At 48.8% G+C, this 27326-nt stretch overlaps 1 protein-coding gene across 6 annotated transcripts in view; it reads right to left on the minus strand.

Moving 5' to 3' along the window:
- The window catches only part of slc4a11 (solute carrier family 4 member 11), a 144147-nt gene that overhangs the window by 82506 nt on the left and 34315 nt on the right, over positions 1–27326 (minus strand). For 3 of the 6 annotated variants that reach the window (XM_078408798.1, XM_078408781.1, XM_078408806.1), the window contains 2 exons: positions 11253–11402; positions 5544–5587 (listed from right to left, as the gene is read on the minus strand). In XM_078408798.1, the coding sequence (XP_078264924.1) occupies positions 5544–5587; positions 11253–11397 (189 nt within the window). In that variant the 5' untranslated portion in view covers positions 11398–11402. Of the gene's footprint in view, positions 1–5543; positions 5588–11252; positions 11403–21484; positions 21622–27326 lie in introns of all 6 variants that reach the window. The other 3 variants (XM_078408815.1, XM_078408790.1, XM_078408824.1) reach the window with 3 other exon arrangements.

Raw genomic sequence — 27326 nt, forward strand, 5'->3', positions numbered from 1 at the left:
CTCTGACACCCGTACTAATCGATAATATATCTATCTCCGCCTTAAAAATATCTTTTAGTTTAGTTCAGGAGCGGCACAGTGGCGTAGTGGTAGAGGCAGCTCCAATGATCAGGATTGAATTCGGATCATTGGTGCATTGACTACAACTCCAATCAGGTCGGCACGGCGGCGCAGCGGTAGAGTTACTGCCTTACAGCCCCAGGGACCCAGGTTCGATCCTGACTACGGGTGCTGTCTGTACGGAGTTTGTACGTTCTCCCCCTGACCCCCTATTTCTACTCCCTAGCGTTTGAGGCTCATTGAGGAGGCGCTGTGAACTGTTTGCGTGCTACTGTATGTTTCATTTTTTTCCTTAGTACCTAATCAGATGTACAGCACTTTGGTCAATGTGGGTTGTTTTTAAATGTGCTATACAAATAAAATTGACTTGACTTGACTTGACCGCGTGGGTTTTCTCCGGGTGCTCCGGTTTCCTCCCACACTCCAAAGACGTGTAGGTTTATAGGTTAATTGGCTTGGTACAATTGTAAATTGTCCCAAGTGTGTGTTGGGTAAGGGTGCAGAGGTTGCTGTTTGGAGTGGACTCGGCGGACCAAACTGCCTGTTTCCGCACTGTATTTCTAAACTAAACTAAATTTCAGGTTTGTCGGTACAGGTTTGCAGTTTAATAGGTCTCTGCATATTGTCCCCAGTGTGTGGAATGGAATGGAACACACATAGGGTTCCCCAGTGACCTCTCTATCCACTTGACTCTCTGGCCTCACTTGAGGTCAACAGTGGTGGTCAAACTGCTGCCTCACAGTGCTGGAGACCCGGGTTCAGTCCTGATGGGGGACCTCATTGAAACATACAGAATAGTGAAAGGCCTGGATAGAGTGGATGTGGAGAGGATGTTTCCACCAGTGGGAGAGTCTAAAACTAGAGGTCATAGACTCAGAATTAAAGGGCATTCTAATGTTGGGGGAGTCCAGAACCAGGGGCCACAGTTTAAGAATAAGGGGTAGGCCATTTAGAACGGAGATGAGGAAAAACTTTTTCAGCCAGAGAGTTGTAAATCTGTGGAATTCTCTGCCTCAGAAGGCAGTGGAGGCCAATTCTCTGAATGCATTCAAAAGAGAAATAGATATAGCTCTTAAGGATAGCAGAGTCAGGGGGTATGGGGAGAAGGCAGGAACGGGGTACTGATTGAGAATGATCAGCCATGATCACATTGAATGGCGGTGCTGGCTCGAAGGCCCGAATGGCCTACTCCTGCACCTATTGTCTATTGTCTAAGAAGGAGAGGAGGAGAAATTTCTTTAGTCAGAGGGTGGTGAATCTGTGGAATTTGCCACAGAAGGCTGTGGGGACCAAGTCAGTGGATATTTTTAAGGCGGAGATAGATATATTATCGATTGGTACGGGTGTCAGAGGTTATGGGGAGAAGACAGGAGAATGGGGTTAGGAGGGAGAGATAGATCAGCCATGATTGAATGGCGGAGTGGACTTGATGGACCAAATGGCCTAATTCTACTCCTATCACTTATGACCTTATGACTTATGACCTCGGGTGTTGTCTGTGTGGAGTTTGCACGTTCTCACATGGATTTTGGTTTCTGGTTTCCTCCCACATTCTAAAATTGTGCCTCAGTAAAATTGTCACTAATGCACACAGAGAAATTGTAATCGCAATGAATTACATAGAACTAGTGTGAATGGTACGACTATTGTTGTTGGGCAGCGTGGACTCAGTGGCCAAAGGACCCATTTTAATTCAGAACTTTAGTTTAGTTTAGAGATATAGGCGGAAACAGGCCCATCAGACTACCAGGTCCAGTTTTCCAGTTTCACTTTAGTTTAGTTTAGTTTAGTGTCATGTGTACCGAGGTACAGTGAAAAGTTTGTGCCGACCAGACATCACCGCACACTAACACTATCCTACACACACCAAGGACAACTTACATTTTTAATAAAGCCAATTAATTTACAAACCTGTACATCTTTGGAGGAAACCGGAGCACCCAAAGAAAACCCACGTGGTCACGAAACATCACCTATTCCTATTCTCCAGAGATTTTTTTAGATTTAGACTTTTTAAGATTTAGATTTAGAGATACTGCGCAGAAACAGGCCCTTCGGCCCACCGGGTCCGCACCGCCCAGCAACCCCCGCACATTAACACTATCCTACACCCACTGGGGACAATCTTTACATTTGCCCAACCAATTAACCTACAAACCTGCACGTCTTTGGAGTGTGGGAGGAAACCGAAGATCTCGGAGAAAACCCACGCAAGTCGCGGGGAGAACGTACAAACTCCGTACAGTGCAGCACCTGTAGTCGGGATTGAACCCGGGTCTCCGGCGCTGCATTCACTGTAAGGCAGCAACTCTACCGCTGCGCCACCATGCCGCCCCTAATGCTGCCTAGATGCTGCCCGTGGAGTTACTCCAGCATTTTGTGTCTGTCTTCAGCATTCGGTTAAACCTCCTGCACCTTCTCCAAAGTCTCCACATCCTTCCTGGAATGGGGCGACTAGAACTGCCCTCGACACTCCAAATGCAACCGAACCAAAGTCCTATCGAGCTGTGTGGTGACTTCCCGACTCTTACGCTCTTTAACTTAAAAGTCGTTAACTTTCCCCATCACTGAGTTCTCTTCTCTACCCTCCCACTCTCTACTTAACATAGAAACGTGGAAGATAGGTGCAGGAGAAGGCCACTGGGCCCATCGAGCCAGCACCGCCATTCATTGTGATCATGGCTGATCATCCACAATCAGTAACCCGTGCCTGCCTTCTCCCCATATCCCTTGATTCCGCTAGCCCCGAGAGCTCTATCTAACTCTCTTTTAAATTCATCCAGTGAAACTCCATAAACTGTTCATCTGTGACATACTCTGGATTAGTACGAGTGTCAGGGATTATGGGGAGAAGGCAGGAGAATGGGGTTGCGAAGGAAAGATAGATCAGCCACGATTGAATGGCGGAGTAGACTCGATGGGCCGAATGGCCAAATTCTGCTCTTATCACTTTTGAACTTATGACATTGTCCAATCCTTCTGAAAGGCCTGAAACGTGATCTCCATTTCTCATTCCAAAACTACTGCTGAAACAGTCAAGTTTATCCAATTGTTGTATCTCTATCTCTATTTACTTTTAAATGACTTCTGTCTAAAAGAAACAAAAGCTATGCCTGAATCTTAAAGGAACACAATTCCTTACCGCCTCTGATCCTTAATGCATTATTTATAAAGTTGTTGCTCGATCAGATAGAGATTGCCTTCTTCACATTTGCCGTGACATTATATCCGTATCTCTCCCACAGGGAGTATTATGGTGAGCGATCACTATAATTGAAATGGAGCGATGGATTTATTGTGGGTGTCTTGTTATCCTAACCTTACCTTCCTGTGGAGCCCAGTACTTGCAACGGCTCCTGTGGTTTGGATTCACAGAGTGACAAAGTTCACTGCACACAAACTGGCCATTTGGCCCAAATCACGTGTGGCTGCGCCTAACGGCTGCGGCTCTCTGGCAGTCTGTCTGTATTTTTTCCTTTTTTTTTGTTTGTGTGTCGGTGTTGGGTTGGTTTTTGTTTCTGTTTTTGGCTGTGTATGTGTGGGGGGGGGGGGGTGGGGTGGGGCGGGGTGGGGCGGGGGGTGGAGGGGTGGGGGAAACCTTTCTTTTATTGGGTCTCTTCCCTGGGGCGCAGCTCGGCCTGCCTTCCATCGCCCGCGGGGCCTTCCATCGCCCGGCATGGCTCGGCCTGCCTTCCATCGCCCGCGGGGCCTTCCATCGCCCGGCGTGGCTCGGCCGCTGGACTTAGCATCGCCGGCGCGGCTCGGCCGCGGGACCTAACAGTGCCCGGCGCAGCTCAGCCGCGGGGCCTTCCATCGCCCGGTACGGCCGCAGGACGTCTCAGCGCTCGGTGCGGCTCGGCCGCGGGGCCTTCCATCGCCCGGCGCGGCCGCGGAACGGTTCAGCGCCCGGCGCGGCCGCGGGGCCTTCCATCGCCCGGCCCGGCTTGGCCGCTGGACTTAACATCGCCGGCGCGGCTCGGCCACGGGACTTGGCAGCGGCCGGTGCGGCTCGGCCGCGGGGCCTTCCATCGCCCGGCGCGGCTCGGCCGCTGGACTTAACATCGCCGGCGCGGCTTGGCCACGGGGCCTTCCATCGCCCGGCACGGCTCGGCCGCTGGACTTAACATCGCCGGTGCGGCTCGGCCGCGGGACGTTTCAGTGCTCGGTGCGGCTCGGCCGCGGGGCCTTCCATCGCCCGGCGCGGCTCGGCCGCTGGACTTAACATCGCCGGCGCGGCTCAGCCGCGGGACGTTTCAGTGCCCGGCGCGGCTCGGCCGCGGGGGCTGTGCGTGTCAGTCGCCTCGTTAGGGGTCGAGTTGCCTGTCCGTGGGCGTGGGGGGAAGAGAGTGGAAGTTTTGTTGCCTTCCATCACAGTGAGGGGGTGTTTGGACTCACTGTGATGGATGTTTGTCTTGGGGTCCTGTGTCCTGTGTACTTTGTTGTGTTTTGTTGTGTTTTGCGACTGCTGTAATTTTGTTCGGTACTTGTACCGAATGACAATAAAGTTCTGTATATAACAGTCCATCAGTTGCAGGAGCAGACAATAGACAATAGTCTAATGTCTGCTCCTGCAAGCAGAATTAGGCCATTCGGCCCATCAAGTCCAGGCTTGCCTTTTAGGTTCCTTTCAGAGCTTTGCAAAGCATTTCACAGCCCTTAAGTACATTCAAAGTGTAGTCATTTCTATACTGCAGGAAACAATGTGATTTAGAAGGCAGTGGAGGCCAATTCTCTGGAAGCTCTCAAGAGAGAGTTAGATTGAGCTCTTAAAGATAGCAGAGTCAAGGGATATGGGGAGAAGGCAGGAACGGGGTACTGATTGTGGATGATCAGCCATGATCACAGTGAATGGCGGTGCTGCCTCGAAGGGCCGAATGACCTACTCCTGCACCTATTTACTATTTATTGACTTGTTTTTACAGAGGAACCATCCACAAAATCAATGTGCAGATAATGTAGTTGTCACAATGGCAGTGTAGTCAATGCACCATTGATCCGAGTTCAATCCTGACCTTTGGAGCTGTCTCTACCGTTACACCACTGTGCCGCCCCTGAACTAAACTAAAAGAAATGTCTAACCAAGTCGAAGGAAGGATCCCAACGAGAAGCTTTGTCTATCCACGTTCTCCTGAGATGCTGCCCGACCCGCTGAGTTACTCCAACACTCTTGTTCTTCGAAAAGACAGGTCTAACCCTGATCCATTAATGGCAAATCCAAAATAAGAAAATCCCCTTCACATCAAGTGGAAGAGGTGAATCTGTGCAATTCATTGCCACAGAAGGCTGTGGAGGTCGTCAGTGGATATATTTAAGGCTGAGGTTGATAGATTCTTGATTAGTACGGGTGTCGGATGTTAAGGGGAGAAGGCAGGAGAATGGGGTTAGGAGGGAGAGATAGATCAGCCATGATTGAATGGCAGAGTAGACTTGGTGGGCCGAATGGGCTAATTCTACTCCTATCACTTATGATCTTATCATCTTACCTTTCTGGATGTATGCAGCAAGACACATCCAGCATTGTCATTTTCTGTGGAAAACAAAGAAGAAACAATGCTTTCAAGAATCACAAACATAAAGCACCAGCAAAATAGCTACACTGATGAGCCAAAACATTATGACCACTGACATGTGAAGTGAATAACATTGATTATCTTGTTACATTGAATGGCACCTGTCAAGGGGTGGGATATTTTAGGCAGCAAGTGAACAGTCAGTTCTTGAAGTTGATGTGTTGGATGCAGGAGAAATGGGCAGGAGTAAAGACCTGAGCGACTTTGACAAGGGCCAAATCGTTATGGCCAGACGACTGGGTCAGAGCATCTCTGAAACGGCAAGGCTTGTGGGGTGCTCCCGGTCAGCAGTGGTGAGTACCTACCGACAGTGGTCCGAGGAGGGACAAACCACAAACCGGCGACAGGGTGTTGGGCGCCCGAGGCTCATCAATGCGCGAGGACAATGAAGGCTATCCCGTCTGGTCCGAACCGACAGAAGGTCTACTGTGGCACAAGTCACAGAAAATTTTAATGGTGGTCACGGGCGGAATGTGTCACAATACACAGTGCATCGCACCCTGCTGCGTATGGGGCTGCACACGGAGGACCAACAGCATATTAGGCAGGTGGTCATAATGTTTTGGCTGATCGGTGTTTAGTGTCCAACAGGGTGGCATGGTGGTGCAGCGGTAGAGTAACTGCCTTACAGTGCCAGAGACCCGGATTGAAACTTGACTACTTTCTGCTTTCTCCCCATATCCCTTGCTTGAAAACATCCAGTGAAATGGCCTCCACTTCCTTCTGTGGCAGAGAATTCCACAGATTCACAACTCTCTGGCTGAAAAAGCATTTCCTCATCTCAGTCCTAAATGGCCGACCCCTTATTCTTAGACTGTGATCCCTGGTTCTGGACTCTCCCAACATGGGGAACATTTTCCCTGCATCTAGCCTGTCCAATCCCTTAAGAATTTGATATGTTTCTATAAGATCCCCTCTCACCCTTCTAAATTCCAGTGAATATAAGCCCAGTCGATCCATTCTTTCATCATATGTCAGTCCCGCCATCCCTGGAATTAGCCTGGTGAACCTACGCTGCACTCCCTCAATAGCACGAATGTTCTTGCTCATCCCCCTGCGCTCGAGAGTCCTAGCCTGCTCAATGCCTGTAGTTCAGACCCACGAGTCCTGGCAACATCCTCGTAAATCTTCTCTGTAACCCTTTCCAGCTTGACAACATCCACCAAACCTCCTCCATTCCAGGCCAAGAGACCACTAGAAGTTGAATGGTAGAATCTGGAGGGAAGTTGGCGGGAATGCAGAGACAACGAAATGGGATGAACACAACGTTAATGTGGAACAGAAAGTGCTGGAAGAACCGAGAGGGTCAGGCTGCATCTGTGGAGCAGATGATATTACATGTCAGAACCCTTCTTCAGACTGACCGCATGAGTGTAAATGTATATTAAGTGGTCGCCACTGACTCAGTGGGCCGAAGGGCCCGTTTCCACCAAAGATAAGACACGAAAATCTGGAGTAACTCAGCAGCTCAGGCAGCATCTCTGGAGAAAAGGAATAGGTGACATTTCGGGTCGAGACCCTTCTTCAGACCGAGGCCTGTTTCCATAATGCATGACTATGCCCAAGGTAGTGTATTTAACAATGGGGCCATGATTGTCTCCTTCTCATCATGCCTTGCATCATCAATTAGATACACACCAGATTTTAGGGGGGGGGGGGGGGTTAGTTTTAGAGATACAGCATGGAAACAGGCCCTTCAGCCCACTGAATGTCAAACTTCCGTTCACCTTAGTTCGATGCTATCCCACTTTCTCCTACTCCCTACACACTAGGGGCAATTTACAGAGGCCAACGAACCCCCAAACTCACATGTCTTAGGAACGTGGGAGGAAACTGGAGCACCTGGAGGAGATTTACACGGTCACGGGGAGAATGTGCAAACTCCACATAGACCGCACCAGAGGACCCGGGTCTCTGGCGCTGTGAAGCAATAGATAATAGACAACAGGTGCAGGAGTAGGCCATTCGGCCCTTTGAGCCAACAACTCTACCAGTTCCCCCGTTCCTTTAACTGTCCTTTGTCAGTCATAACACTGAGCGTCAAAATATGGCTTTAACAACAATCTGTGCATTTAAGTTGGACTTTCCTTCACCTTCAAACCAAAGTAACGATATAAAAACCCCCACAAAGTGCGAGAATAACTCAGCAGGTCAGGCAGCATCACTGGAGAACATGGATAGGTCATAATGTCATGAGTGATAGGAGTAGAATTAGGCCATTCGGCCCATAAAGTCTACTCCGCCATTCAATCATGGCTGATCTATCTCTCTCTCCTAACCGCATTCTCCTGCCTCTCCCCATAACCTCTGACACCTGTACGAATCAAGAATCTGTCTATCTCTGCCTTAAAAATATCCACTGATTTAGGTGATGTTTCGGGTCGGGACCTTACTTCATGCCGACCCGATACGTCACCTATCCCATCCATTCTCTGCCTCAGAAGGCAGTGGAGGCCAATTCTCTGAATGCATTCAAGAGAGAGCTAGATAGAGCTCTTACGGATAGCGGAGTCAGGGGGTATGGGGAGAAGGCAGGAACGGGGTACTGATTGAGAATGATCAGCCATGATCACATTGAATGGCGGTGCTGGCTCGAAGGGCCGAATGGCCTCCTCCTGCACCTATTGTCTATTCTCCAGAGAAGCTGCCTGACCCGTTCAGTTACTCCGGCACATTGTGTCTTTTTTTTTTTGGTAAGCCAGCATCTGCAGTTCCTCGTTCCTATATTTTTTTTAAAGCCAAAATTTTTCAAACGTCTTGCCACGGATTAGAACGTCCCTTGTAAAAACAAATCGCTCGACAAAGACAATCTTCCATGGGGGGGGGGAAAGTGTGTCTCGCTATGCAGTCCCCATTGACATCAGGAAGGTCTAAAATAAGCTATCTGATGTAGACTGCAGCCCAGCATTGTGTTCATGGACTTAAAGAGCCTTCAGAAGTCAATATCAGGAAACCGTAGCTCCATTGTGTACAGAATTACTCCCATTCAGACGAGGACTATTGTCAAAGCACAGCTCTCTCCGTGGGATACCGGGCGCCACAATTAGCAGTGATCAACCACATTCCCTTTCTCTTTTCAACAAACAAAAATCAGCCGAAGATAGACACAAAAAGCTGGAGTAACTCAGCGGGACTGGCAGCATCTCTGGAGAGAAGGGAATGGGTGATGTTTCGAGTTGTTCAGACTGGTTAGGGATCAGGGAAACGAGAGAAAAAGACAGTGATGTGGAGAGATAAAGAACAACGAATGAAAGATATGCTAATCGTTGTTCTTTATCTATCCATATCACCGTCTATATATCTTGCGTTTCCCAACTTGCTCATCTGTACGGAGTTTGTCCGTTCTCCCCGTGACCCTGTTCTCCCCGGTTTTCTCCGGGTGCTCCGGTTTCCTCCCACACTCCAAAGACGAGCAGTCAGGGGGTATGGGGAGAAGGCAGGAACGGGGTACTGATTGAGAATGATCAGCCATGATCACATTGAATGGCGGTGCTGGCTCGAAGGGCCGAATGGCCTCCTCCTGCACCTATTGTCTATGTTTCTATGTTTCTATGTTTCTAGGTGTGTAGGCTAATTGACTTGGTAAAATTGTAAATTGTCCCTAGTGTGTGTAGGATAGTGTTAGTGTGTGGGGATCGCTGGTCGGCGCGGACTCAGTGGGCCGAAGGGCCTGTTTCCACACTATCTCAAAACTAAACTAAATTAAATTTAAAAGAATTTCACTGTGTTAGCATTTCACACGCGACAATAAAAGAACCATTGAACACTAATCTTTGAAGAAGGGTCTCGACCCGAAACATCACCCATTCTTTCTCTCGAGGGATGCTGCCTGTCCCGCTGAGTTACTCCAGCTTTTTGTGTCTATCTTCGGTTTAAACCAGCATCTGCAGTTCCTTCTTAAACAAAATCAGCCGCTCTTGAATAATTCCCAGGATGGTGGGACTGATATATGATGAAAGAATGGGTTCACTGGGCTTATATTCACTGGAATTTAGAAGGATGATAGGGAATCTTATGGAGACAATTAAAATTCTTACGGAATTGGACAGGCTAGATGCAGGAAACATGTTCCCCATGTTGGGGGAGTCCAGAACCAGGGGTCACAGTTTATGAATAAGGGGTCGGCCAAGAGAGAGTTAGATAGAACTCTTAGGGCTAACGGAATCAAGGGATATGGGGAGAAAGCAGGAACGGGGTACTGATTCTGGATGATCAACCATGATCATATTGAATGGCGGTGCTGGCTCAAAAGGCCAAATGGTCTACTCCTCCACCTATTTTCTATGTTTCTAGGTAACAGTATTCACAATGCAGGGAGCGGGATCGCTCAGAAGATCAGGAGCAAACACAGCAACTGGCTGGGAGAACTCCCGAAAGAACCACCTCCTCGCCTCTCATCCCCATTTACAAACGTCTATGATATAATTTAATTTCATTCAGATATAGAGCACGGAGACAGGTCCTTCGGCCCACCAAGTCCACGCCGACCAACGATTCCCCACACACTAACTATCCTACACACACCAGGGACAATTTACAATTGTACGAAAGGCAATTAACCTACACACCTGTATGTCTTTGGAGTGTGGGTTGAAACCAGAGCACCCGGAGAAAGATTATTAAGGGGTTGGACACGTTAGAGGCAGGAAACATGTTCCCAATGTTGGGGGAGTCCAGAACAAGGGGCCACAGTTTAAGAATAAGGGGTAAGCCATTTAGAACTGAGATGAGGAAAAACGTTTTCAGTCAGAGAGTTGTGAATCTGTGGAATTCTCTGCCTCAGAAGGCAGTGGAGGCCAATTCCATGAATGCATTCAAGAGAGAGCTAGATGGAGCTCTTAAGGATAGCGGAGTCATGGGGTATGGGGAGAAGGCAGGAACGGGGTACTGATTGAGAATGATCAGCCATGAGCACATTGAATGGCGGTGCTGGCTCGAAGGGCCGAATGGCCTCCTCCTGCACCTATTGTCTATTGTCTATAAAACCCATGCAGGTCACGGGGAGAACATACAAACTCCGTACAGACAGCACCTGTAATCAGGATCGAACCCGGGTTTCTGGCGCTGCAAGGCATCAACCCTACCGCTGCGCCACCGTGCCGCCCACGATATAGTTTCCTTGCAGCGCTGTCACCAAAAGGCGGGCAGACGTTAGAGACACGCTGCAAGCCAAAAGCACGGTGGCGCAGCAGTAGAGCCACTGTCCTACAGCGCCGTAGACCCAGGTTCGATCCTGACTACAGGTCAACACAACATTGGTTGTGCAGAGCAGAAAGTGCTGGACGAACCTAGAGGGTCAGGCTGCATCTGTGGAAGGAACGGACACTTAGGGTGGCCACCGTGGCGCAGCAGTAGACCCGGGTTCGATCCCGACGACGGGCGCTGTCAGTACGGAGTTTGTACGTTCTTCCCCGTGACCTGCGTGCGTTTTCTTCGGTTTCCTCCCACACTCCAAAAACGTACAGGTTTGTAGGTTAATTTGCTTGGTGCAAATGTAAAATTGTCCCCAGTGCGCGTAGGATAGTGTTAATGCGCGGAGATGGCTGGTCGGTGCAGACTCGGTGGGCAAGAAGAGCCTGTTTCCACGCTGTATCTCTGAACTGAACATAAACATCAACTCACCATCTGCATTTGGCTCCAGCTCTACATTCATGTTGATGTAGAACCGGAGGCTGTCATCAGAGATAGTCGATGTATTTACAGTTTCGTAGGTTTCATCCGCACCATTTTTTTGCCCCTCATTGACATCTTCACACCCGGGAGTCATGTCGTCTGAAGGCGTAAAAAAAAAAAAATTGAGTTCAGTAACTAAGTACCTTGCAGTAAACGTTATTCACATCATTCCCTCCATCATGTATCACATACACTATGAATGGCTCGCTTGTAGTCATGCATTGTCTTTCCGCTGACTGGTTAGCACGCAACAAAGGCTTTTCACTGTACCTCGGTATACGTGTCAATAAACTAAACTGAAGCTCAATAGTTTTGGCCCTTCTAAATTGCAAAAAAAACTGCCCAATTCCTTCATTAAACAATTTACCAAATGATCCACGGGTGTCGGAAGGAACTGCAGATGCTGGTTTAAACCGAAGATAAGACACAAAATGCTGGAGTAACTCAGCGGGACAGGCAGCATCTTTGGAGAGAAGGAATGGGTGATGTTTCGGGTTGAGGCTGAAGGCTCTTGACACAAATCGTCATCCATTCCTTCTCTCCAGACATGCTGCCTGTCCCGCTGAGTTACTCCAGTATTTTGTGTCTACCAATGATACACAACACCTATTGTCAACTCCAACCCATGTGGAGCCTTGGTGACAAAAATGTCCGCTAACTTTAAAACGCACACTTTAATTAAGTCAATTTTCAGTGGCCTTTTCCACCAGTCTTTCAGGAGACAACCCAACATATGGAAAATTCTGTCCGATTAAAGTGGATTGATATTAATTTGGTTTATGGAGACAGAATGTAGACAGTGATTGAGAACAGAAAGTTGGCCATCCTCACTGGTCCCATCTCAGTTATTGCAAACAGAAGGAAAGATTTTTCCCAGCCAGAATAATTTCAGAAGCAGCCAAGAGATGAACAGTCAATTAAACTTTTTTTTTTCCGTTAAGTTCAAGGAGAGATGGTGGCCAGAGACATCAAGACCTTCTTAGTGTTGTGGGACTAAAAGAAAGCTCGATCATACACGACGTACTTCACAAGAAGCAACATTCATGTCTGTTGCAGAAGGTTTGGAGAAACAAAGAACTACAGATGCCGGTTCATACCAAAGATAAAGGGTGGTGGGCGTATGGAACGAGCTGCCAGAGGAGGTAGTTGAGGCTGGGACTATCCCAACACTTAGGAAGCAGTTAGACAGGTACATGGATAGGACAGGTTCGGAGGGATATGGTCCAAACGCTGGCAGGTGGGACTAGTGCAGCTGGGACATGTTGGTCGGTGTGGGGAAGTTGGGCCAAAGGGCCTGTTTCCACGCTGTATGACTCTTATAGGCACAAAATGCTGGAATAACTCAACGGGTCAGGCAGCATCTCTGGAGAAAAAGGATAGATGACGTTTCGGGTCGGGACACTTCTTCGGAACTGAAGCACTTTGTGTCCATCTAGCGGCAGAGTGTCCATATTGTGGCACAGCGGTAGAGTTGCCGCCATTACAGCACCAGTGACCCAAATGTACCCGTGCAGCATCCTGACTACGGGTGCTGTCTGTGCGGAGTTCATACATTTTCCCCGTGACCACGTGGGTTTTCACCGTTGCTCCGGTTTCATCCCACATTCCAAAGACGTCCAGGTTTGTAGGTTATTTGCCTTCTGTAAATGGTTCCTTCATAAATGGTGTAGGATAGAACTTGTGTACGGGTGATCGATAGTCAGTGTGGACTCAATGGGCCAAAAGGTCTATTTCCACACTGTATCTCTAAACTAAACTACAGAAAGTTTGGAGCCTTGCCACTAGATGTCACTAATGAGCTGCCATCTTTCTCAATTACCAACAAGTCCTCCAACTCTGTGGGCAGCTCAGGAGACTATGGAAGTGTAGTTATTAGATTCCACAGAATTACTTTCCCCAAGATGTCCCTGTGGCTTTCTGGCTTTACAGTTTAATTAGAGCTTTTCACATGGAAGCAGAGAAAAAAACAAAAAATCTAAATGATATTAGTTTAGTTTATTCACAAAATGCTGGAGTAACTCAGCAGGTCAGGCAGCATCTCAGGAGAGAAGGAATGGGTGACGTTTCGGGTCGAGACCCTTCTTCAGACGGAGGTTTAGTTTATTGTCACGTGTACCGATGTACTGTGAAAAGCTTTTTTGTTGCGTGCTACCCAGTCAGCGGATAGACAATACATGATTACAATCGAGCTGTCCACAGTGGACAGATACAGGATAAAGGGAATCACGTTTAGTGCAAGATAAAGTCCAGCAAAATCAGATTAAAGATAGACTGAGGGTCTCCAATGAGGTAGATGAGAGATCAGGACCACTCCCTAGTTGTTGGTAGGACCGTTCAGTTGCCTGATAACAGTTGGGAAGAAACTGTCCCTGAATCTGGAGGTGTGCATTTTCACACTTCTGTCCAATGAGAGAGGGGAGAAAAAGGGAGTAACCAGGATGCGACTGGTCCTTGATTATGCTGCTGGCCTTGCCGAGGCAGCGCGAGGTGTAGATGGAGTCAAGTCTCTTTCAAGGGAGAGCTAGATTTAGCTCCGAGGGCTAAAGGAATCAATGGATAAAGGGAAAAAAAGCAGGAACGGGATACTGATTTGAGACGATCAGCCATGACCATATTGAATCGAAGGGCCAAATGGCCTACTCCTGCACCTATTTTTCTGTTTCTTTGTCTCTATGAGTCAATGGAAGGGAGGATGGCTTACATGGAGCAAGGTGAACAGGCACAGGGATCACCCAATTGATGCCTCTCCAAGACATAACTTCAGTCTTACAGCTCGGAAACAGGTCCATAGTCCATGCCGACCAAGATGCCCATTTACCTGCAGTTGGCCCATGTCCTGCTCAACCTTCCCTATCCATCTACTGTCCAAAATGTCTTAATTGTTGTTAATCCAATTGTTGTTAAAGACGGGTAGACACAAAATGCTGGAGTAACTCAGCGGGACAGGCAGCATGTTGTTAAAGACAGTTGAGTTAACGTAGAGTTGCTGCCTTACAGCGCCAGAGACATGGGGTTAGGAGGGAAAGATAAATTAACCACGATTGAATGGCAGAGTAGATTTGATGGGCCGAATGGCCTAATTCTGCTCCTATCACTTATGATCTTATGAGACCCGGGTTCGACCCTGACGATGGGTGCCGTCTGTACTGAGTTTGTACGTTCTCCCCGTGGGTTTTCTCCGGTTGCCTTCCACAGTCCAAAGACGTAGAGGTTTGTAGTTTAATTGGCTCTGTAAACTCATAAATGTTCCCTGGTGTGTGTTGGACAGTGTTAATGTGTGGGGATCGCTGGTCGGCGCGGACTGGCTGGGCAGAAGGGCCTGTTTCCGCGCTCCATCTCCAAACTAAATACAGAATACAGAATACCTTTATTGTCATTCGATACCGAACAAAATTCATTTGCCAGCAGTCACAGAGCAAAAAAACAAAGAACACAAGACACACAACCCCAACACAAACATCCATCACAGTGACTCCAAACACCCCTCACTGTGATGGAAGGCAAAAAAAACTTCCTCTCTCTTCCCCCCGCGCCCACGGAGAGACAGCTCGACCCCTACCGAGGCGACCGACCCGCACAGCCCCCGCATGGAGATGGTAGGTCCCGCGGCCGAGCCGTACCGGGCGCTGGAAAGTCCCGCGGCCGTACCGGGCGATGGAAGGCCCCGTGGCCGAGCCGTACCGGGCGATGGAAGGCCCCGTGGCCGAGCCGTACCGGGCGATGGAAGGCCCCGTGGCCGAGCCGTACCGGGCGATGGAAGGCCCCGTGGCCGAGCCGTACCGGGCGATGGAAGGCCCCGCGGCCGAGCCATACCGGGCGATGGAAGGCCCCGCGGCCGAGCCGTACCGGGCGATGGAAGGCCCCGCGGCCGAGCCACACCGGGCGATGGTAAGTGAAAGAAACTAAAGACATCGGTCTCCGCTAAAGTCTTCGGAAGCTGCTACCTTACAAATAAATTAAAACAAATCTGTGTGCCTGCCGCATCAAAATTAAATTTTAATTGTGCAATTGAGGATTGAATCGATTTGAACCGCCATGATCTTGCATAATAAAACAGCATTGAAGCCAATTGGCAGCTGAGGTTTTCCCCAGCTATTGTGAGCATGGCTTGCTCTGGCCCCAGTGAAAGACGAGGACTCCAAAGTTTGGATCCAGATTTAACTTCAGAGGCTGCATAATGCCAAATATGCAAAAGGTAATTTCATTTTGTGCAGCGGTAGAGAGTGCAGTTGGCAATCTGCCCTCGGCGGCGCCTAACGGCTGCGGCTCGCTAGCAGTCTGTTCGTCTTTTTTCCTTTTTTTTTGTTGTGTGTCGGTGTTGGGATGGTTTTTTTTTTTTTTTGGTTGTGTATGTGTGGGGGGTGGTGGTGTGGGTGGGGGGGTGGTGGTGTGGGTGGGGGGATGGGGGAAACCTTTCTCTTTTAGGTCTCTTCCTCACGGCGCGGGGTGCGGATCGGCCGCAGGGCCTAACATCGCCCGGTGCGGCTCGGCCGCGGGACCTAACATCGCCCGGTGCGGCTCGGCCACGGGACCTAACATCGCCCGGCACGGCTCGGCCACGGGACCTAACATCGCCCGGTGCGGCTCGGCCGCGGGACCTAACATCGCCCGGCACGGCTCGGCCGCGGGACCTAACATCGCCCGGTGCGGCTCGGCCGCGGGACCTAACATTGCCCGGTGCGGCTCGGCCGCGGGACCTAACATCGCCCGGCAAGGCTCGGCCGCGGGACCTAACATTGGCCGGTGCGGCTCGGCCGCGGGACCTAACATCGCCGGTGCTGCTCGGCCGCGGGACCTAACATCGCCCGGTGCGGCTCGGCCGCTGGACTTAACAGTGCCCGGTGCGGCTCGGCCGCGGGACCTAACATCGCCCGGCGCGGCTTGGCCGCGGGACTTTTCATCGCTGGTGCGGCTTGGCCGCGGGACTTAACATCGCACGGCGCGGCTCGGCCGCGGGACTTAGCTGCGCACGGCTCGGCCGCGGGGCCTTCCATCGCCCGGCTCGGCCGCGAGACGTTTCAGCGCCCGGTGCGGCTCGGCCGCGGGCCATCCCGTTGCGTGGACTGTGCGGGTCGGTCGGGGACGAGCTGTCTGTCTGTGGGAGTGGGGAAGAGAGTGGAAGTTTTGTTGCCTCCATCATAGTGAGGGGGTGTTTGGAGTCACTGTGATGGATGTTTGTGTTGGGGTCGTGTGTCTTGTGTTCTTTTTCCTTTTTGTGTGACTGCTATGTAGTTTCGTTCGGTACCTTAGTTCCGAATGACAAATAAAGCTCTGTTAACTGTTGACTCAAGGTTTCAGGGAGTGATCTAGAGAACAAAAGATCTCGAGGTGAAAGTGATCCACCTCTGCTGGCTTAGTTTAGTTTAGAGATACAGCAATCCCCGCACATTAACACTATCCTACACACACAATTGTTCTTACATCTTACATTTTATAGACAATAGGTGCAGGAGAAGGCCATTCGGCCCCTCGAGCCAGCACCGCCATTCAATGTGATCATGGCTGATCATTCTCAATCAGTACCCCGTTCCTACCTTCTACCCATACCCCCTGACTCCGCTATCCTTAAGAGCTCTATCTAGCTCTCTCTTGAATGCATTCAGAGAATTGGCCTCCACTGCCTTCTGAGGCAGAGAATTCCACAAATTCACAACTCTCTGACTGAAAAGGTTTTTCCTCATCTCAGTTCTAATTGGCCTACCCCTTATTCTTAAACTGTGGCCCCTTGTTCTGGACTCCCCCAACATTGGGAACATGTTTCCTGCCTCTAACGTGTCCAACCCCTTAATAATCTTTTTACATTTACCAAGCCAAGTAACCGACATAGTTTTAGAGATACAGAGCGGAGACAGGCCCTTTCGGCACACTGGGTCCGCGCCAACCAGTGATCCCCACAGTTTTTCCTCATCTCCGTTCTAAATGTTCCCATTGAAATTGGTGTTATATTTCAAAAACTATCCACATTTTAAAGTTTAAATCTATCTCCTCGGGAGGGAGGGATGGGGTGGAGGGAGGGGGGGGGGGAGGAAGGAGGGAGGGGGGGAGGGAAGGTGGTGGGGGGGGAGGAGAGGGTTGGTGCACCAATGCAGGGGAGGTTTGGGCCCAACCGGTCCACTTGGTCTAGTTGGGAAATAAAAACTGGAATCTGCTCAACACTTTCCTGAAGGTGGTATCCGTTCACAGTTGGTGTTGGAGCATCTGGAATAAAGGCAAGAGAGAGTTGATCACCAGGTGGCTCCAGCAATGGCTGCCTCGCCAACAGTCTGTCTGCCCCTTTTTTCTTTGTTGTTTTTTAGTAATGTGCTAAATGTATGCTTTTAGTGTTCTTTAGTTTGTTTTAGGTGAGGGGGATGGGAGGTTGGGGGAAACTTTTTCTAATCTCGTACCTCGACGGAGACGCGATTTATTTCCGTATCGTATCTCCGTCCGCACTGCGGCCTGACATCGAGGAGATGGCGGCCTTTGCTGGGGACTGACCTTTGAGAGCTCCACCGCGGGAGCCTGTGGGACTTTAACATCGTGGAGCCTGCAGTCCCTTTGCCAGGGATCGACCTCTGAGTTCCAACCGTGGGTGCCTGCGGACTTTGACCAGAGACCGCGAGCTCCACGATGGTAGAGACCGACATCGGGAACTCCAAGCCGCAAGAGCTTCGACTGCCCCGACACGGGAGCTTCGATCGCCCCGATGCGGGAGTTTCAATCGCCCCGACGGATGTTTCGACTGCCCCGACCGCGGGAGAAAAATGAGGGAAGAAGTTCAGACTTTATTGCCTTCCATCACAGTGAGGAACGTGGGGAATCCGCTGTGGTGGATGCTTATATTAACTTTTATGTCGTTGTGTGTCTTGTTGCGTTTCCAGTATGGCAATTTGCACATCACTGTACCTTAATTGGTACATGTGACAATAAAAGACCTTTGAACCTTTGCGAATGAATGCAGCAGTGTCATATTGCTTCCAAGATGGCAGCCAACCCAGCCAACTATTTGCATGCTTGCCACAGAAGCATCCATAAGTGTTCCCGGTGTTGGGGGAGTCCAGAGCTAGGGGACACAGTTTAAGAATAAAGGGGAGGCCATTTAGAACCGAGATGAGGAAAAACCTCTTCACCCAGAGAGTTGTGAATCTGTGGAATTCTCTGCCACAGGAGGCCAATTCACTGGATGTTTTCAAGAGAGAGTTAGATTTAGCTCTAAGGGCTAAGGAAATCAAGGGATATGGAGAAAAAGCAGGAACGGAGTACTGATTTTGGACGATCAGCCATGATCGTATTGAATGGCGGTGCTGGCTTGAAGGGCCGAATGGCCTACTCCTGCACCTATTTTCTATGTTTCTCTGCAGATCTACAATCACATATTACAATTGCTATGAACTCTTAAACCTCTACTCTTACAGCAAAGTTTCTTACTTTAATTATGGTCACTACACATTATTCCCTTATCATGTATCTAAACGTTGTAATGGCTGGATTGTAATCATGTATTGTCTTTCCGCTGACTGGTTAGCACGCAACATAAGCTTTTCACTGTACCTCGGTACACTTGACAATAAACTAACTGAACTGAACTCTCATATCCACAAGCTCTAGATCGTGCTACCATTCCCAACAAATTTTACCCCATCCAATAGCCTCTTCTTCATCCTCGTCTGCACCACTACGCTCATTATTCCAACATTGAAAAAGAAACAAAGTGCTGGAGTAACTCAACAGATCAGAGCAGCATCTCTGGAGGGAATGGACAGGCAATAATTCGGGTCTATCGTAGAGTCACAGTGTGGAAACAGGCCCGTCGGTCCAACTCGCCCTCTCCGGCCAACAATGTCCCAGCTACATTAGTCCCACCTGCCTGCGTTTGGTCCATATCCCTCCAAACCTGTCCTAACCATGTACCTGTCTGCTTCTTAAACGTTAGGATAGTCCCCGCCTCAACTACCTCTTCCGGCAGCCCGTTCCATACACCCACCACCCTTTGTGTGAAAAAGTTACACCTCAGATTCCTATTAAATCTTTTCCCCTTCACCTTAAACCCATGTCTTCTGGTCCTCAATTCACCTACTCTGTGCATCTACTCAATCTATTCCTCGATCTATTCCTCTATCGACTGACAGTCACTCCAACACATTCTAGCCTTCAAGGGAGTACAGAGAAGGTTCACCAGATTGATCCCTGGGATGGCAGGACTTTCATATGAAGAAAGACTGGATAGACTGGGCTTGTACTCGCTGGAATTTAGAAGACTGAGGGGGGATCTTATAGAAACATATAAAATTCTTAAGGGGTTGGAAAGGCTAGATGCGGGAAGATTGTTCCCGATGTTGGGGAAGTCCAGAACCAGGGGTCACAGCTTAAGGATAAGGGTGAAGTCTTTTAGGACCGAGATGAGAAAACATTTCTTCACACAGAGAGTGGTGAGTCTGTGGAATTCTCTACCACAGAAGGTAGTTGAGGCCAGTTCATTGGCTATATTTAAGAGGGAGTTAGATGTGGCCCTTGTGGCTAAAGGGATCAGGGGGTATGGAGAGAAGGCAGGTACAGGTTACCGAGCTGGATGATCAGCCATGATCATATTGAATGGCGGTGCAGGCTTGAAGGGCTGAATGGCCTACTCCTGCACCTATTTTCTATGTTTCTATGAAACAAGGAACTGCAGATGCTAGTTTACACAAATGAACACCCAAAGTGCTGGAAGAATCCAGCGGGTCAGACAGCATCTCTGGAGAACATGGATAGATGACGTTTTGGATCTGAACCCTTTTTCAGTTATCTGAACGACACCTCACTGTGTAAGGTATGGCTTACATATCCGTTGTGATGCTGCACGTAAAATTTTCATTGTTCCGTTTCGGGGCATACAACAATAAAACACTCTCGACTCTTGTCGTCTACGGCCACACTTGGCTGAAATCGCCCAATCTTGTCTTATCTCGGAACCTAAGCAGGATCAGGGCTGGTTAGTACTTGGATGGGAGACCACCTGGTGCCCGAGACATTTCAGATTAGTACAGGTGTCCGAGGTTATGGGGAGAAGGCAGGAGAATGGGGTTAGGAAGGAGAGATAGATCAGCCATGATTGAATGGTGGAGTAGACTTGATGGACCGAATGGCTTAATTCCACTATTTCCTTAAGACCTTATGACCCTACCTTCTGAAAGGACACCATCCCCTATTCTCAAATTCACCAACTCCACCACATTTGCTCTCGAAATAATGTTTCTTTTTTATTTTAAAAAAGCCCCTCGAGTCTCCATTTGTACATTTGGTTTACCCTCAGAAAGATTTACAAAGTTCTCACTTGCTTTAGAAAACAAGGTTGCAAAGGAGGTTACTCAACACACCGCAGATAGACGTGCAACCTATGACCATGGTTGAGCTGTAGACCTAGGTATCTATCATCAAGTATCCCACCATCCAGACCATGCCCTCTTCTCATTGTTACCACTGGGCAGGCGGTACAGAAGCCTGGAGTCACACAATGCCAGGATTCGGTACTTTCCTACAATGATCAGGCTAGAGTCATGGAAAGAGGCCCCTCTGCCCAACTTGTTAATGCAGACGAAGATACCCCATCTACCCTAGTCCTACCTGCCCACTTTAGACGAGATACAGCCTGGAAACAGGCCCTTCAACGCATCGAGTCCACGCCGAACAGCGATCAGCCCACACACTAGCATTATTCTACACACAAGGGACAATTTACAGAAGCCAATTAACCTACAAACCTGTACGCCTCTGGAGTGAGGGAGAAAACCGAAGCACCCAGAGAAGGCCCATGCGGTCACAGGGAGAACGTACAGACTCAGTACAGACAGCACCCATAGTTAGGTTCGAGCCCAGACCTCTGAAGCTGTACCACTGTGGCACACTACCGCCATATGCCCCATATCCCCCTGAACCTTTCCTATCCATGTACCTGTCCAAATGTCTTTTAAATGTTGTTATACCTCCTCTGGCAGCTCGTTTCTGTGGAATTCTCTGCCTCAGAAGGCAGAGGAGGCCAGTTCTCTGAACGCATTCAAGAGAGAGCTGGATAGAGCTCTTAAGGATAGCGGAGTCAGGGGGTATGGGGAGAGGGCAGGAACGGGGTACTGATTGAGAATGATCAGCCATGATCACATTGAATGGCGGTGCTGGCTCGAAGGGCTGAATGGCCTCCTCCTGCACCTATTGTTTCATATACTCACCACGCTCCATGTGATAAAGTTGCCCCTCGGGTTCCGATTACATCTTTCCCCTCCAACATTAAACCCTTGTCCTCTGGTTCAGGATTGAACCCGGGTCTCAGGCACTATGAGGCAGCAGCTCTACCCACTGCGCAACCCTAGGTTTAAAGTGAGAGGGGAAAGATTTAATAGGAACCAGAGGGGCAACGTTTTCCACACAGAGGGTGATGTATATATGGAACGAGCTGCCAGAGGAGGTAGCCGAGGCGTGTACAACGACACATACATACCCCAGTTTGCACTGACAGCGCCGAAGTAGAGATGGTTGAAAACTTCAAATTCCTGGGAGTCAATATCCAACAACTTCTCCTAGACAATAGACAATAGGTGCAGGAGGAGGCCATTCGGCCCTTTGAACCAGCACCACCATTCAATGTGATCATGGCTGATCATTCTCTATCAGTACCCCGTTCCTGCCTTCTCCCCATACCCCCTGACTCCGCGATCCTTAAGAGCTCTATCTAGCTCTCACTTGAATGCATTCAGAGAATTGGCCTCCACTGCCTTCTGAGGCAGGGAATTCCACAGATTTACAACTCTCAGACTGAAAAGGTTTTTCCTCATCTCAGCTCTAAATGGCCTACCCCTTATTCTTAAACTGTGGCCCCTTGTTCTGGACTCCCCCAACATTGGGAACATGTTTCCTGCCTCTAACGTGTCCAACCCCTTAATAATCTTATACGTTTCGATGAGATCGCCTCTCATCCCTCTAAATTCCAGTGTATACAAGCCTAGTCGCTCCAGTCTTTCAACATACGACAGTCCCGCCATTCCAGGAATTAACCTAGTAAATCTACGCTGCACGCCCTCAATAGCAAGAATATCCTTCCTCGAATTTGGAGGCCAAAACTGCACACAGTACTCCAGGTGCGGTCTCACTAGGGCCCTGTACAACTGCAGAAAGACCTCTTTGCTCCTAGACTCAACTCCTCTTGTTATGAAGGCCAACCTTCCATTGGCTTTCTTCACTGCCTGCTGTACCTGCATGCTTCCTTTCAGTGACTGATGCACTAGGACACCCAGATCTCGTTGTACGTCCCCTTTTCCTAACTTAGCACCATTCAGATAATACTCTGCCTTCCTATTCTACCACCAAAGTGGATAACCTCACACTTATCCACATTAAACTGCATCTGCCCACTCACACAACCTGTCCAAGTCACCCTGCAACCTCATAGCATCTTCCTCACAGTTCATACTACCACCCAGCTTTGTATCATCTGCAAATTTGCTAATGGTACTTTTAATCCCTTCATTAATGCATATTGTAAATAGCTGAGGTCCCAGCACCGAGCCTTGCGGTACCCCACTAGTTACTGCCTGGCATTCTGAAAGGGACCCATTTATCCCCACTCTTTGCTTTCTGTCTGTCAACCAATTTTCTATCCATGTCAGTACCCTACCTCCAATGCCATGTGCTCTAATTTTGCCCACTAATCTCCTATGTGGAACCTTGTCGAAGGCTTTCTGAAAGTCAAAGTACACCACATCCACCGGCTCTCCCCTGTCAATTTTCCTAGTTATGTCCTCAAAGAATTCCAGAAGATTAGTCAATTAGTCAATTTCCCCTTCGTAAATCCATGCTGACTCGGAACGATCCTGTTACTACTATCCAAATGCTCCGCAATTTCGTCTTTTATATTTGTCTCCAGCATCTTCCCCACCACTGATATAAGACTAACTGGTCTTTAATTTCCCGTTTTCTCTCTCCCTCCTTTCTTAAAAAGTGGGACAACATTAGCTACCCTCCAATCCACAGGAACTGAGTCTGAATCTATAGAACATTGGAAAATGATCACCAATGCGTCCACAATTTCTAGCGCCACCTCCTTAAGTACTCTGGGATGCAGACCATCAGGCCCTGGGGATTTATCAGCCTTCAGTCCCATCAGTCTACCCAACACCATTTCCTCCCCAATGTCGATTTCCTGCAGTTCCTCCGTCACCCTAGGTTCTCTTGCCACTAAAACATCTGGGTGATTGCTTGTATCTTCCTTAGTGAAGACAGATCCAAAGTACCGGTTCAACTCATCTGCCATTTCCTTGTTCCCCATAATAAATTCCCCTGCTTCTGTCTTCAAGGGACCCACATTGGCCTTGACTATTTTTTTCCTCTTCACATACCTAAATAAGCTTTTACTATCCTCCTTTATATTATTGACTAGTTTACCCTCGTACCTCATCTTTTCTCCCCATATTGCCTTCTTAGTCATCTTCTGTTGCTCTTTAAGAGTCCCAATCCTCTGGCTTCCCACTCTTCTTTTCTTTGTTGTACTTCTGCTCTTTTATTTTTATGCTGTCCTTGACTTCCCTTGTCAGCCACGGGTGCCTCTTACTCCCCTCATGCCTCTGTAATCACCTTTGCTATACTGTAATACTGACACTTCTGATTTTCCCTTCTCCCTCTCAATTTGTAGAGTAAAACTTATCATATTGTGATCACTGCCTCCTAATGGCTCTTTTACCTCGAGTCCCCTTATCAGATCAGGTTCATTACACAACACTAAATCCAGAATTGCCTTCTCCCTAGTAGGCTCCAGTACAAGCTGTTCTAAGAATCCATCTCGGAGACACTCCACAAACTCTCTTTCCTGGGGTCCATTACCAACCTGATTTTCCCAGTCTACCTGCATGTTGAAATCTCCCATAACCACCGTAGCATTACATTTGCGACATGCCAATTTTAGCTCCTGATTCAACTTGCACCCTATGTCGAGGCTACTGTTTGGGGGCCTGTAGATAACTCCCATTAGGGTCTTTCTACCCTTACAATTCCTCATCTCTATCCATACTGATTCTACATCTCCTGATTCTATGTCACCCCTTGCAAGGGAGTGAATATCATTCCTCACCAACAGAGCAACCCCACCCCCTCTGGCCACCTATCTGTCTTTTCTATACGTTGTGTACCCCTGAATATTCAGCTCCCAGCCCTGGTCCTCTTGTAGCCATGTCTCAGTGATTCCCACAACATCATACTTGCCAATGTCTAACTGAGCCTCAAGCTCATCCACTTTATTTTTTATACTTCGTGCATTTAAATACAACACTTTAATTTCAGTATTCACCTCCCCACTCATACAGGTCACAATTGGCCCTGACCTTACTTTCATATCCCTTCTAGAACTTCCCTTCCCATTCATTCGAGAGTCCTTTGCAATTTCTCCTCTATTCGCTTCCCCTTTAACTCCACCTTCATATTCCCAGTTTGTCAACCCCTCCCCCCAACGACTTAGTTTAAAGCCACACTTGTAGCACTAGCAAACCCACCTGCCAGAATGTTGGTCCCCCTGCTGTTAAGGTGTAACCCGTCCCTTTTGTACAGGTCATCCCTACCCCAGAAGAGATCCCAGTGGTCCAGAAATCTAAATCCCTGCTCCCTGCACCAGTCCCTCAGCCATACATTCATATCCCCGATCTCTCTGTTCCTGCCCTCACCAGCACGAGGTACAGGCAGCAGTCCAGAGATAACCACCCTCGACGTCCTACTTCTCAGTCTTCTTCCTCTCTAAACTCACGCTGCAGTATCTCCTTCCTCTTCCTCCCGACATCGTTCGTTCCCACGTGCACAACTACTTCCGGTTGATCACCTTCCCTCGCTAGGATGTTCTGAAGCCGCTCCGTGATGTCTTGAACCCTGGCACCAGGGAGGCAACAAACCATCCTCGACTCCCGCCTGTCACCACAGAATCTACTGTCTGTAGCTCGGACAATGGAGTCACCCACTACTATGGCTCTTCCTGACTTCGGTCTCCCCGGTCGAGTTTCCTTGCCTGGGTTAGATCCGCCAACATGTCCACCGCTCGGACTGGAAGCGTGTTCTACCCCGACAGTTCCCAAGAGGGTGTACCTGTTTACAATAGGCACAGCCACCGGGGTCTCCTGTAGTCCACGTTCGCTCCCCCCTGAAACGGTCTCCCACCTTCGCTCAACCTGGACCATTGGCGTGACAGCCTGACAGTAGGTCCTGTCCAGGAAACTCTCGTATTCCCGGATGGCCCTGAGGTCATCCAGCTGCCTTTCCAACTCCACCACATGTCCATTCAGGAGCCGCACCTGGACACAGTTCTTGCAGGTGCAGCTCCCAGAAGCTCCAGCGGTGTCTCTATCTTCCCACATCCTGCAGGAAACACACTGCACCAGCTCGTCCGCCATTATTTTAGTTTCAAAAAACAATTCAGGCACAAAAACAAGCGTAACCTCCTCACCTCAGCCTCCTCGCCTCAGCCTCCTCGCCGAAGAATCGCACTTTACTCACAGGGCACTTCCCTCCAGAGGGCTGCACCCCTTGTGCAAGCCTTGCTTACATCAGTCACTAAATTACTTAATTGGCCAATTTACCAAACTTCTACTTTAATTGATCAACCAATGCAGGTATTCACTTCTATCCTGCCTTCCTGACAAACTTGGAGTTATGCACTTTTCTGACTGACTACTAACGGACTCTTGGCGTTCTTTTAAAACTGCCTTTTCACACTGCAATTACCACTTACTTTGTTCTCAGCCAACGGTCTTCCTTGCTCTGCTCCCGACCTTTTCTGACTGGATCACCCATATTGAACCAACGACCAAGAAAGCACACCAACTTCCTTAGAAGGCTGAGGAAGCTCGGCATGTCCCCGACAACTCTCACCAACTTCTACAGATGCACCACTTGAAAGCATTTTATCGGGATGGATCACAGCTTGGTTTGGGAACAGCTCCATCCAAGACCCTCAAGAAATTGCAGTGAATTGTGGGTGGACTGCAGACCATCACATAAACCACTCCCCCTCCATTTGGTACCATTCACACCTCACGCTGCCTCGGCAAGGCCAGCAGCATAATCAAGGACAAGTCGCACCCTGGCCACTCCCTCTTCTCCCCTCTCCCATCAGGCAAAAGGTATAGAAGTGTGAAAACGCACACCTCCAGATTCAGGGGCAGTTTCTTCCCAGCTGTTATAAAGGCAACTGATTCATACTACCACAACCAGAGAGCTGTGCTGAAGTGCTATCTACCTCTTTGGTGACCCTCGGACTATCTTTGATCGGACTTTGCTGACTTTACCTTGCACTAAACGTTATTCCCTTATCACGTATCTATACACTGTGAATGCTCGACTGTAATCATGTATTGTCTTCCTGCTGACTGGATAGCACGCAACAAAAGCTTCTCACTGTACCTCGGTACACGTGATAATAAACTAAACTGAACTGGAGTAACGCAGCGGGTCAGGCAGCATCTCGCGGGTCAGGACCCTTCATCAGATTCACTAACTAATATCTCACTAGAAATAATCTTACTCATCTTATTTAAAATAAATCTCTACTTTTAAAAGACAATTGGACACGTACATGGTCAAGAAAGATTTAGAGGGATATGGATCAAATGCGGGCTGAAGGTACTAGCTTTTAGATGGGGCATCTTGATCGCCATGGAGGAGATGGGCCAAATGGCCTGTTTCCGCACTGTATGACTCTATCACAATAACTCAATCCCTCTTCAATACTCTACGATTGCCATTGCATTAACAAACACCTAGATGTTGAGTGTCATTGTCTATACTAGTTTTCACCTTGCTAACAAAGGCCTGTTTCCTTTATCATCGTTATTTTTATTGCATGTCTTTCATTCATTTGTTCTATATCACTCTATATCACTGTCTATATCTTTCTGTTTCTCTTTCTTGGATGAAGGGATTAAAAGTACCATTTGCAAATTTGCAGATGATACAAAGCTGGGTGGTAGTATGAACTGTGAGGAAGATGCTATGAGGTTGCAGGGTGACTTGGACAGGTTGTGTGAGTGGGCGGATACATGG

This window comes from Rhinoraja longicauda, chromosome 1, assembly GCF_053455715.1.
Source record: "Rhinoraja longicauda isolate Sanriku21f chromosome 1, sRhiLon1.1, whole genome shotgun sequence".
In the NCBI taxonomy this organism is placed as follows: domain Eukaryota; kingdom Metazoa; phylum Chordata; class Chondrichthyes; order Rajiformes; family Arhynchobatidae; genus Rhinoraja; species Rhinoraja longicauda.